Source organism: Geospiza fortis, unplaced genomic scaffold (assembly GCF_000277835.1).
Source record: "Geospiza fortis unplaced genomic scaffold, GeoFor_1.0 scaffold45, whole genome shotgun sequence".
Lineage (NCBI taxonomy): Eukaryota > Metazoa > Chordata > Aves > Passeriformes > Thraupidae > Geospiza > Geospiza fortis.
Window position 1 is genome coordinate 4,188,860 of NW_005054327.1, and position 13,631 is coordinate 4,202,490.

Below are 13,631 nucleotides of genomic sequence, written 5' to 3' on the forward strand. Positions count from 1 at the left end.
CTACCAGCTTCTCCAGTCTGGATCTTTCCCACGGGTGCACTTCTTCAGGAACTGGCTGCTCCAGCGTGGGCCCCTCCCACAGGGTGTAGTCCTTCAGGAACAGGCTGTTCTAGCGTGGGACTCCTGCCAGCAAACTGTCTTCACTGTTGGCTTCTCTATGGGTCCACAGGTCCCTGCCAGGAGCCTGCTGCAGCTTGGGCTTCCCATGGAGTCACAGTCTCCTTTGATCTTCCACTGCTCCAGTGTAGCATCCTCCAAGGGCTGCAGGTGGATCTCTGCTCCAGCATGGATCTCCATGGGCTGCCTGGGCACATCTGCCTCACCATGGTTGCACCATGGGCTGCAGGGGAACCTCAGCTCTGGCACCTGGATCAGCTCCTGTCCCTCCTTCACTGACCTTGGTGTCTGCAAGCTGTTCCCTTCATGTGTTCTCATTGTGCTGTCCTAGCTGCCTTTGCACAGTATATTTCCTCTCCTCAAACACATTATCCTGGAGGGACTACCACCATCACTGCAATGGTGGGTGGTGGATCTGTCCTGGAGATGGCTGGCATTGACTTTGTTGGACATCGGGGAAACTCTGGGAGCTTCTCATGGAAGTCACCTCTGCAGTCCCCTTTGCTACCAAAACCTTGCCACATGAACCCAGTAGAACTACTAAAATGAAGGTGCTGCTATGGAAGGTGAAGCAGTGTGGGCTTTGCTCTGCGTTAATAATGAACTGAAATTCTAGAACTTCTGGATTAATTTGTTACTATGTTGCTAGAACTTCATAATGCCAATGCTAATCTTCTTGTGAATATTGTTATCAAAAGGTTAGCTGCAGTTACTTAATGCAGCCTAGCTGCTCTTCTTACCTAGGTGGTCTCAAGCCAATTCCAAAAATCCTACTGTTTATGCTGTCAGGCAGTGCTGTGCAGCTGCTGGTGCAGAAATACCTGCACAATAAATTCGGAAGATAAAGTTTGGCAGTATTGAAATAAGTAGCATCTACCAGTAGCAATTAGTAAAGCAGTGCAAAAGTTGCACTGATGTATATGAAAATGTTGCCTAAAAAATGAGTAGAACCTCCCTGATGAGCTCAGAAACAACTCCTTCCTAATCATCTTGACTCTATATACCTGTTGTACTTTCTTACTTACACAGTGATTAAGTGCCTCTATGCTCTGTTTTCCCTTCATGAGTATGAACCCATACTCATATCCAAAACAAAATGCTCTCACAGACTTTGTGGAAATATATGTGATGGGTCTCATGGGTCTCTATCACACCCTTAGCTTGCTTCATGTGTGTCACTATTGGTGCAAGAGTCTTGCCTTATAAAGCTGTTTCTCTGAACGGTCCTTACTGTCTGTTTACTTTATTGACTGCTTGATATCAAAACTTTCTGGGAAAGCATTTTCTTTTCTGTTCCCCCTAGGTCTTGTGAGTTGTTTTTGGTTTGGTTTGGTTTGGTTTTTTGTTTTTTTGTTTGTTTTTTTTTTATTAGTAGTAACAGTAAATCTGTAGCTCTTTTAGAATTTCTCTATGCCAAAACGTAAAAGGACCATGCATTTAATTACTTTCAGCTATTAAATTTGAAATACTTCCCCATCCAGCTGTGTCTGTATGGATTTACATTTGAACACTATAACTACCTAATGATTTAATTCTCTTTACAGCGACTAACAAGCTGATGAAATCTTAATATTTTAAGCAGTTAGAGATTGACAAGATTAGACTAATGTGACTCCCAGGGAGAGCAGTATTCAGTGTTTTGTCCTGTGCTAACTTTGCCTTCAGGTGTGGTGTTCGTTATTCCCCTGACTCCCAGGCAAAGTGGTGGTTCAAGACTTTGGTGCTGAAGGAAGTCTAGTTAGATGGAAGCTCCCAGCACCTCATTTCAAAGCAGTTGGTAATTCAGCATCTGGATGAGTATGGCTTTGAAATCCTTCCTTGCTGTGTTTATGCTTGGGTTCTTTGCTGGTTGTTATCTGGGAAGAGTTAATCGTGCTGCTGGTTGCTCAGGCATTTGATACTGTCACAAGACAAGGCAGCTGCTCTTGTGAGCTGTGAGATTAGCGGACAAGCTGGAACGTGTACAGATGTGTGTTTCCAAAGTACTAGAAAACTATTGAACATTACTTGGCAGTGATGGCAAAGCTGTTGAAATGCTACTAGGTTGCAAGCTGCTTTCTTTATACTCTGTCCACATTGTCTGATGAACCATGTGCATTTGTCTTTCACAGTTTTTTAATGAATGTTCTTGTGACAAAAGGAGCCTTGAACCCAGAAGTAACACCTTTTGTCTCTGCCACAGTATCACCTGCTGCTTGAGACTGCTCTTGGTGTCCAAGTTTCTGTAAGCAGAACCTTTTTTAAGGAAAGTTTGTGGTCTGAAACTTCCCACTGCAGTTGAGAGTTTGTGAAAAAACATCAAATAGGGAATGAAGGAACTCCACTTACCATCTTCTTCTTCGGTGATAGTGGAAGAAGGTGGTTATTGTAGTGAATGATTTATAAAAGTGGTGTCATCCACAGGTATCATGGTAAGTTTTAACCAAATCTGGGATGATGCTCACTTTAGGGGTCTTCATGATCTGCCATGTAGGAAATCTTGATCTCTTGGCTAGGGAAATCTTGATCTTGGCCTCTTGGATAGGGAAAACCTGACCAAAGTGTGTTCATTTCATAGTGAATCAACACGTTAGTTAATATTTAAAAATATTGAGAACTTCTATCTGAAACTACAGAATTAAAGAATTGCCACCTTCTTAAACGTGGTGCATGGAGCATTTATTTCAGTATTGCCACTTTAAATCTGCTAAAATGAAGTTCATGATCTTCTGATCTGTATTGGAGAAGTAGATAGTGACCATAAATGGGCAAAATACTTCAATGAGCTCTCCAACTTTCCCTCCCACCCCCTCAAAAGGAAATGAATGCAGAGAATGCATTAATTGTTTGGGACTGTCCACGTGACAGCCTTATCTTCTCAGGCAAGCCCTTGTAAAAATAGGGTATGTGTTAAACATGATGGAGTTTTAAAAACAACATCTTTAATAAACCTCCTACTAGAACTGCCAAGTTAAGCTACACACAGTTTTCAGGAGAAAAGTCCTAGCTAATATCTGAATTTTTACTTTTGTAGTTTGTAAGAACTTGGGTTAAGAAGTTTAAGAGGAGCTGCTGTTCCAAGCAAGCTGTACTTTGCTAAGTCTTTGCCTGGGAACTGTGTCCTAAACATGGAAACAAACTTGCATATGCTCAAAGTATAAAACTGGTGAATGAATTGTTTTACTAATCTACATATTCAAGAGCATAAGGATTGTCATGAGACCTCTGTACTGACACCTCTGTGGGTTGCAGAGTACTCAAGCTGAGTGAATTTGAGCTGTATCTGAAAGGTGGAAAACCATCAAGCCTGACTGGCCTAAACATAGGAGGAAAATACTGGGTGCAGAGCCTTCCTTGCGTGTGCACTGCTCCTGTTATGCTGTGCTGTCACTGCCATCCCTGAAGTTCTTGGATAGGCAGAATATTGCCTCTTCAGTGACATTATAGAGCACTTGTTACTTGCCTCTTACATTGCAGTCTTGTTTGGTTGGTTTTGGTTACTGGGGTTTGGTTTTTTGGTTTCTTTTTTTTTTTTTCTCAACCAAGCACCACTGTTGAGTGCTTGCATGAAGAAAGGCACCTATTGTCTGCTCAGGCATCTTAAACCATCTTTTAACTCTTAGACATTCTTTCCTGTTACATAACTTGATCCACCTTCTATCATTATGCTGCTTACTTAAATTTGTATATTTGGCATAGAAGCACCTTGTGTGTGTAGCACACAGAATGTGTTAGATAATCCACAAGTTTCCAGCTGCAAATTAGCTACTGTGATGGTTTGCTAAATGTATGCTGTGCAACTCTGGTACTTTTTTCTGCTTGTTGACTGTATCAAAACTCACCAGTGTAAGTAATTCCTGAGTTGGTCTTGAATAAGAATTATTTTGAAAACTGAATTTGATTTCATTTTAGCTTACCTGTCTAAAAAAAGATCTCTCTTTAGGGTGGTGTAGTAGTAGCAGTAGTCTTCAGCTTTGCCCTTGGCAGGAGTATGTGGCATGAGGCTGAATGTCAGAGTAAAAAACATGCACTGCTCTATAGCAGCTCTTTAGAAGCAAACCTAGCTGGGTCTTGACCAGTCATCTGGGAAAAATATAGGCCAAGCAAATAGGGGGAAGACTGTCTCCTGAAAGCAAAACTTTATTCCATGCAATCCTTTAATGTTCCTCTAGGCAATTAATCCTTTAATGTGTTTTCTGATGCTTTAAGCTTAGGCTGAATCCATGAACCTGTAGAGAAGAAATGTGAAAGCACTAGCAGCCAGTAATGGCAGCTAGCTTGAAGCTCCAAAAACTGCTTTCACTGAAACTTTCTTTGCCAGCCCCTGTGTTCCAGCTTTCTGCTACTGGGCTTGTGTTGTGTTGGCCCAGACATGAATTGGAGTTGATGGCAGATGCCTATTACTGCCTGCTGAGAACCTGACTTGGAGTTTTCTAAACTGTTATTTTTAGACTGTACAGTAAGTGCAGATGAGTTACAGAAATGCTTAGTAATTTGGCTGTTAGTCCTTTCTCTTTGGAATAGCATTTCTTTTGGCTGAAAATCCTCCTTATTTCTGTAAAAACAAAGATATCAGTATTCCTTCAGCAGTAAGTCAGCTGAGGGAGGCAGATTCTTCTGTTCTAGTTTCTAAATACCTCTAGCATAAACAAAGTCAGCAAATTGCTTGTGTGACTGCATATGTTGAATGACACCAAGCTGGTCTTTTATCTTTTTATTGGAAAGATGCATTTTTAATGGTGAAAACTGGTTAAGTGGAGCTCTGTCACCAGAGTGGAAAGCAGCAGAATGCAGCAGTTTTAGAAGTACAATAGGTCTGAATGATCAGCGCTGGACTAACTGGATGGCAGTAAAAACATTTATAGCAGTTAAAGGAAAACAACTTCTTCCCTCTCCCACCCTTCTTTCTAGTTAAGAATAGTTACAGATAGCCGCACTTTGGCTGGCATTTGGTTGTGGGTTTTTTTAAGATAAGAACTTTGCCTCCTTGACAAATGCCTGGTACATAGCAGGATATGATATGCAGCTTGTTTTGTCTCTGTTCATGTTTCACTGCTGTGACTGGGTTCTCCTATCTCATGGATATGCAAGTTAACACTTAACTAAAAGAAGACTCATTCCAATTGCTCCTAATTTTTTCTCACATTGCTTTCTTATTGATAGATGTCAAACTCCCAGTAATTAGCAAAGTGTGGGGTGTTTATTTCTGAGCAGTATCCTGTTTCTCTTTTGTTTGCTTTTAAGTGTTCAGAGCTTGATGATGAGTGGGGTGCATTATTCAAATCCAGCAGTGCGGATGCTTCCAGCCCCAAGTCAGGAAATACTTGACTTGTGAAGAATAACGGCTACTGCACGGATTTCTGGCTCTGCTGTGATATCATGAAAAGAGCCTGAGGAAGTGCTGTGACAGCACTGCCAGCCCTTTGTGAGAGGGGGATCCCTTCTTATCCTGGGAATCTTATCCCTGAGTCTTGGTGTTCATGACACTGAGGTTTGGTGACAGCTCTGCGTGGACATGCCTCTGCTTCTGAGCTGGATCTCCCACCAGAAGGTACTGACTGCTCCTGTCGTGTGTGTGGGAAGTTCATTCAACTCGCGTCTCTTTGTACAGTAGAAGGGATCTGCCGCTGCACTTTGCGTGGTGATGGAGTGAGAGGGGTTGAGCTTTTTCCTTGTCTTGAAAGTAATTGCCTTGCTAGAAGTGCTGTCATTAAGTAGCCACATTTGTTAGGCATGTTTGTTAGATTAGTACTTCACAGTTGCTCTTATGTTTATAAGCCTTACAGTATGAAGAGGGCTTTGCTTTGTTAATAAATTCCAGACTGAAGTTTTCCATGTGGAAGTTAGACACAAATTAGGACAAGCTGCAGCTTCTCTGCACAGTGAAATTCTGTTCATTTGTGGAAATAATGGAATCCAGATAGTGAATTTTGTTCTTCTTTGCAATATCCATAGCATTCAAGTTCTAAGTTTGGATTAAAATTGAAAGCACTGCTCAGTAATTATGGAGGGATGCATTTGAAAGTTATCCCTCCAGCCAAAGGGGACATCCACCGTTGTTCTCTGGAGGCTCTTGTAAATTCAAAGGGTTGGTTTTTTGTTTGGTTTTAATGCTTCCGCTTCTGTCACTGCTGTTTAAGAAAGCATGTAGTGTTACAATGGAGATGCTCTGCCCTTTCTAGACTTCTGACAAAATGTGCTATTGTTATGCTGCATCAGGCATGATTTAGTAGGCTCAACAGTCTCTATTTTGCAACTTAAAGGTATTGGTGATAAATGCACATAACTGAAGTTCTGTTTTTGAGGTTTTAAGGGTTGTGGCAGTTGGAATCAATTTTAGCAAAACCTGTTACATGATATGAGATTAATTTGGTGGTAATTATTTTTCTGCAGTCCTCCCTTTGGTTTTAATCTACGCTTTGGTCAGAGGAAGGACCTTGCATTCCTTATATCAGTTAAAGTGATGTTCCTTTCTAACATGAAGATACTATTCTGTGTAGAACACAGTGAAGTGTCTTGATGTATAGTAGAGTATTTCTTGGCAGTACTAATCGCATGCCCTTTGTGCGGTGTGCTACTCATGCATGAGGAAGGTGTTTGCTCTCCTTTATGAATTAACACTGTTGCAGGTCTATCACAAGGGACTTAGCTACATCTAGACCTTGAATTGCAGGGCAGGACTTAGCTGAGTGCTGCCACCTTATTCTACAGTACCTGGCCAAATGGATGATGTGCTGCAGTAGCTCAAAAGGTCTCTAAGCAAGATCATACGTGTGTGGTACAAATAGAGGAGATTGGGGATTATCTGGCTAAAACTGGTGCTGCCATTAGTTTCGACTGTCAAAACTCTACTGCCTGTGGTAAATAAATTTTGTGTCAGTGTCATGTTTTATTTATTATGTTCCTATTTCAGATCAGGATGTAATTGTAGGTGATGCAGATCTTGGCCAGTGCCATCTGTTCTCATTTGAGTGCAGCTAACTTTTCCTTTTTGAGTCGCCATGTATCAAATCTGCTCTGTTTGGGTGAAGACTGGTTCATACAATCTTAGGCTACTCAGATCTGAATAAAAAGTTTCATTTGGGTTCCCAAGTGTGGGGTTTTTTTTCTTTTTCTGTAATTACTCTTAGTAGATCAAATATATTTCCCTGGAGGAAAATATTGTCTCTTCAGTGATATTATAGAGCACTTGTTACTTGCCTCTTACATCGCAGTCTTGTTTGGTTGGTTTTGGTATTGGGGTTTGGTTTTTTGGTTTCTTTTTTCTCAACCAAGTTTTGTAGTGTTGCTCACGCTGAAGAGCCAAACTAGTATCACAGGTTTAGTTTTGTACTTATGGTACCCACTGTCCATCCTTGTCTTATTGGCCTTTTGCATTTGGGGACATTGTTTGGAACAGGCCTGAGGAAGGATCTCTGCTCTTGAGTTCTCTTGGCTCTGTTCAGAGATTGAGGAGTTACTGTGAGCACTTTTTCAAGGGTCTTAAAGTACACATTTGCTGTTTCTTCCTGACAGGCATGGATGCTCTTGACATCCTGGAGGGGAAGAAAGCTCACCGATCCATTTTGTTTGGTTTCAGGTTATTAATACCTGAGAAGGTTCAGTGTGCCTGTTGCTGTTCAAGCATGAAGTCACTGCTGCATTAGAGAAAGCTTTGTTTGCTGTTCCAGCACATTTGAGTAGGTGATTTCCTTGTTCTGATTCATGCTGCTACTCAGCAGTATAGGGAAATTTCATGAATAAAACCTATAATAATGCCCTACATTATGTTTCTGCATTTGAGAGCTGGTGTTCCAGCACTACACCATCAGCTCCTGTCTTTCTGGACTGAGAAGCCCCGTGCAACTCCATTTGGAACATAGTCGTTTCCTTCTCTGTCCAACAATATTTGGAAAAAGATGATAGGCCCCTAGATTATGGGATTTGGGAGAGGCAAAGTCTGGGACAATTAAGTCTTCTTGAATTGTCCCACCACAGGGTTTGTTTGGGCTGGAAGTGTGCTTCTCTCACCCTGAAAATACACTGTGTAGCCCTGTCTCATCCAGTCTTTCTTCTTGATGTAACTGTCTTCAAGGCTTGAAAAAAAAATCTGAGCATGTTAAATAGATCAATTGCTTAAATATTTTAAGGATTTAATTTCTTTATATTCAGGTGAACACTGAAAACCTATACAATAACTCATTTGACCTTTTAATTTTGCCCTACTGTAGCAGCTGGTAGTAGATGTCCAGGAAGATTGTCAATGGCCCTTTGGGTTTCAGGAGTAAGAATCCCATTTCTCCCCTCTGGCTGCTTAATTTAATGAGACTTCTGCAGGGAAATACTAGAACTTGGAAACACATTAGTAAATTTTGACTGTTTCAGGAGTCTGTCATTTTAATATTCCTAAACTGATTTCTAAAAGTAGTTAAGGATTTTCATTCAGGTAATTCAGTATTTTACAAGCTCCATTCTGCTTATTATCTTGTTTAACTTTGCCCTGCAATTTTGACATTAAGAGATAATAAGCTAATATCCAAATCCAAAAGTTACACAACTTCAATGGTGAAACTTTTGACTGGGGTTTCTTGATACACAGAGAAGCAAAATGTCAAAACCCAATGGTATATGTCAAAGAAATGTGTAAAAGGCCATACTGGGATGTATGATTGATAATTATTTAACTTTTTCTGCATCGTGCATTTCAGGAAAACACAGATGTGAAATGTCTTTAGACTCCACTTGATTCCACTTAGGGATTTTTACTCAAAGTCAAATCTTTACATGAAAACACTACTTTGATTAGGCACATCTCAGAAGTAGCTTTTGGTTCTTGGTAAGAAAGAGTCATTCTGAGAGTGAAGAGGGTCAGATCTAACAGCACAGGCTGGCATTGTCAGTCGCTGAGTACATCAGCAGCAGCACAGAGTTACTTCTGTACACTGAAGACCAATAAAATTCATGTGCACGACTAATAGCCTGGCAATGTTAGTATCTGTCTTGAATGTTATACTTGAAGCTGTTTTTTACACCATGCTAGTGAGAGTACCCATGAAACAGCTAACAAGCATCTGGAACTGGTTCTGGGCTGTCTGACAGATATTAGTGATCAATTGTGATATCCCTATATTGCATTACATTGTTTTTCTTTTCATCTGTATATGAAAAAAGTATTCATATATACAGAGATTAAACTTCTCTCAAAATGTTCACTTTGATATTTTATTTTAATCTGTCTATAGGTTGAAAAGAAGAAAGTGCATGCTAATGAGGGAACACCCCAAAAAATAACGTAGCCTGTAACAAAGTTTACCTGAACAAATCAGGGAGTAAGGATTGTTTGGGCTGTATGAGCTGAAACCCCTGATCTAATGCTAGGATCCCTCTATGCACGAGTGAAAATACTGTAGGAATTTATGTATTGCAAAAGCTTTTTAAGGAGCAGAGATACTGAAATAATAGTTGTGGCTGAAATACTAGTGTCTGAAGAGCATACGCAATCTGGAAAAGAGGGAAATAAAAGTGATAAATGGCAGGGTCGTGGGTTTTTCTAAGTAAAATTGCAATTACTTAAAACTCTGTGCATTTGTGAGGGAGATCTCTGACAGAAGAGGCAATGGATGGGTATTACTGTTGGGATAGAATTGGTAGTGTCTTATTCCCAGTCTATTTGGACATTTGCTGGTGGGGGAGAGAGGGGGAAGGATTGTTAGGAAGCTATTGAGTATTTTTAGAAAGACTTAGGTATATCCAATTTTTTTTGTCTTAGAGATGATGAGCAGGAGGAAAAACCCAGTTATTGGAGTGGAAGTGATGGTACACTTTTATAAAAAATTAAATTGTTGATTAAACAGCTGACAGTGGTTACTCTAGTTGGTTATGTGTAAAATTATATGCATTTTTAATAGAATTATCATTTGTCACTGTACTTTGAATAGAAATGTATGTGAACTGCCCTGTAAAAACTTCTGGATTCTAAAAAGGGAAATTTTCATTAAAAGTAAGCTAGTTTGTGAATTTTGTTAAAAGAGAGAACTAAGGGATTTAAACTCTAGAGCTTCTTTAAGCACAGGACATAGAGAGAATAAGAGACCAGTCAGTGGAAAAAGAGCTGCATCTTGGAGTACAAACAGGCAAGTGCAAGGTGAAGATTTTTGCATGTCCAGCTGATCTGCCATGGCTGGAAGGAAGTGCACCTTGGGTGATGGTAAAGCAGCCTGGCAGTGAAAATGAGGCAAGAACAGTTCCACTCTGGTATCTGTGCCAGATCTAGACTTGGCTTTTAGCCCCACTGAAAACTGAGATGATGGTGACGTCTAAAGGGATACAAGCCAAAAGGTCAGCAGACCTTAGGATAATTGAACTTCATTTTGCAATAAATGAACTGGAAGCAGATTTGAGTTGAATGCCCAAGGGATGAGGAGTGTGTAATGGGAGATGGGGATTAAGATGAGGTAATTTTCCACTCTGACTTGCAGAAGTGTTGGTAGATGAGATTGCTGCCTCAGTAGCAAGCTTCAGCTGGTATCGTGTGACTGAGAGAAAGAGATACTGTAGAGAGCATGGATTATTTAAGGTGTGACTTTAAGGTTACCTTCTTTTAATAGAAAAATTATTTGAAAAATATAAAATATTGTAGTGGGAAGTTGTATGAATACAACAACTGGTGATTGATTATATTGGATTAGTTGAATGTTGAGAACTCATTTCTCTTGCAAAGAAAATTGGATTGATATTCTCTCTTTATCTCATTGTCACTAGTAACTTCCCCAATGCATGTATTGTGATGCCATTCATTATACTTCTAGAGAAAATGGGACATGTGGGAAAGAGGGTACGGTTCAGAAGAGTAGGTGCTGTCAAAAGAGCAACTATTACCACTCTGATCTGCAGTTAGTAGAGTTGGAGAAGTCCTCGTTTTCTTTTGTGAAGCCAAAATGAAAAATGTGCTCGCATATTAAATATGTTGATAGTGGAAGCAGACTCCTCTCAGGGTGATTGGGATAAATTGGAGGAAGAACCAGGTGTCTTTAAAAGACTGTGTGACACAGGGCTGAAATTGTGAGTTTCTTCTGGAGATGTGCAGTTTGGTCCCACAGGGTATAGCAGGGGTCTGTGCAGAGAAGAGGCATTGTGTGTGTGCTGCTTAATGGCACAATGACTGAGGCAGCAGGGAAGTGTGACCTTAAGGTGAATTCTGTCATAGGATGGATGAGGCAAGGTTTTTATAGTTGATAATAAGTGAGTTCTAAGGTAGTTATACTTGGTGCTTCAGTAAAATGTCCATATTCTTGCTACCTCTATTCCAAAACTGTCAGCTGAAAGTGATGGAGATTGCTGGTCTCTTGTCCACAAAACTGTTCCCGAAAGTCTTAAGAATAGAATAAGTGTCTCTGCAAAATAAAAGCAAAGGAGCAGTGATGACCCTTTACAGAACACAGCAGTAAAACATGCCAATGTGGGCAGAGGACAATGGGAAAGAGAAGGTAGTCTCAGTAAAAACAAACAAACAAAAAAAAGGATGTGAACATTTGCCAATCGACCTTCTGGTAATTTAAAACCTTATGTACTGGGACACATTCCAGGAAAAAAATTAGAAATTATTTGCTCTGCTTCCACTACATAAATTGTCCATAGAGAATTTAGATTTTACTGATTTTCTATTCTTTGCCAAGAATCTTGTGGCACTCTGCTGGAGAAATAGCTTGTGTAAATACTTACCTTAACAAATGCTTGATGCATCACTGTCTCTGCTGTCTCATTTGTGGTTACTAAAAGGCCTTTCACACTGTCCCCTTAGGTTCCTGATGTCATCAGCAGCATAAGACAAGTCTCTAAAGCAGCATTGAAAGAAGATGCCAAACCAAGTAAGGACAGTGAAGATGCCTTCTATGACTCTCAAAAATTTGAGGTCTTGTACTGTGGGAAGGTGACAGTGGCTCACAAGAAAGCTCCCTCCACACTGATTGATGACTGCATAGAGAAATTCAGCCTTCATGAGCGCCAGCGCCTGAAACTGTTAAACGAGCAGCGCAATAACGAGTCGAGTTTGGACCTGCCCCTGTGTGAGGAAAATGTGCCAGCTTCTCCTCTGGACAGCCCTTTTGAGGAGCTGGACAGCCCCAACAGCCCTCCAACAGCAGGGCGTGCTGCAATGTTTACAATTGGCAGCCAGACCAACCTGACCAACCTGGCCAGCACTCGTGGCTTCTTTCCAGAGAGGATTTTGGAGGACTCTGGCTTCGATGAGCAGCAGGAGTTCCGCTCCCGCTGCAGCAGTGTCACTGCAGTGATGCAGAGGAGGGTTCACGACACTAACCTGAAAACACAGTCCCGCAGGAGACATGCCAGTGCTCCCAGTCACGTCCAGCCCTCTGACTCTGAGAAGAACAGGACAATGTTGTTCCAGGTGGGTTCTAGGGCGAGCAATTTCCTGTTGCTCTTGTACCATATCTTCTTCCCCTGTGCAGTTTGAGACAAGTTTTGCAAGATAAGTAATATGGATCCAGTATGGCTTCATGATTTGTTATAAATATTTTTCTATCTGTTCATAAATGGTTGGAACACAAGTAGCTGAACTTTCACCTCGACTCATGAGCTCAGGCAAATTTTAAGAAAAAGTAATTATTTATGGAGCAATCACTTAAAGGAGCAGAGTTTTTAGTGAAATAAATATTTTATGTGTAGTTCTGGATGGTCTGTGTTGGTGATATTTAGAACCTAGCTGAAAAACATGAATATTCTTTCAAAAAGAGAATCAATGAAGGCTACCATACAAACAAAGCCTCTTTTTTTAGTGCACTTAAAAAGAAAAAACTTCACATGAGACTTCCACAGCCTTGTGTTTGAGCCTGTCTCTTTTTGCTTTTTGATAATTTGTATTAATGTCTCCTCTTTACCAGATGAGTGTTCAATCATCTCTGCACTGAAGGCTTCTTCCTTCAGACTCCAGTGCTTATTTCTTCTCTTGCCTGAAGTGCATTTCACATCTTTGAAACTTGTTTTGAGAAAACAGAAGGACACATAAAGGAGATGACCCATAAAAGGAAAAATCTTTGGACCTTAAAATAACAGTGGGCTGGATTTTGTCTTTCCATTTGTTTTAAGGATCATTCTTGTTTTTATTCTCTTGGGGAAATGCTATCTAAAGTGAGAATGCATTGCCCTGCAGAAAGCCACAGCTTATCACTAGTAATGAACTGGATTTAGCTGAAAAAATCTGAGGTCTGTAGAATAAATTCCTTGGGCTTGAGAAGCAGTTTGGGAAAGCTAAAAGGTAGTTTGCTGCAGAAGCTACTCCTTCTCATTTGGAATTACTACAAACCAAAAAGTATCACCTTAGTTTCTCAGCTAATCTATGGTATAATTTAAAAACCAAGAATTCCCATTTTTTCCCCCAGCTTTTAATTTAGCCACATTGTTTCCTAAAGGTTTTAGTATTGTCTGTCAAACATGTGATCTTTGGACTGAAATAACTTGAAGGAAAAAGGTGGAGGAGGGGAAGAAAAGCTGTGTTTTTCCAAGTAGTTTTTGTTATTCAGCTGAATGTATTGTGC

The 13,631-nt window shown here is 40.4% G+C and overlaps 1 protein-coding gene across 1 annotated transcript in view; it reads left to right on the forward strand.

The window, feature by feature from the left end:
* The window catches only part of TBC1D4 (TBC1 domain family member 4), a 111,277-nt gene that overhangs the window by 56,485 nt on the left and 41,161 nt on the right, over positions 1 to 13,631 (forward strand). Inside the window, 1 exon segment of the mRNA XM_014307050.2 lies at positions 11,876 to 12,484. Within this exon segment, the coding sequence (XP_014162525.2) occupies positions 11,876 to 12,484 (609 nt within the window).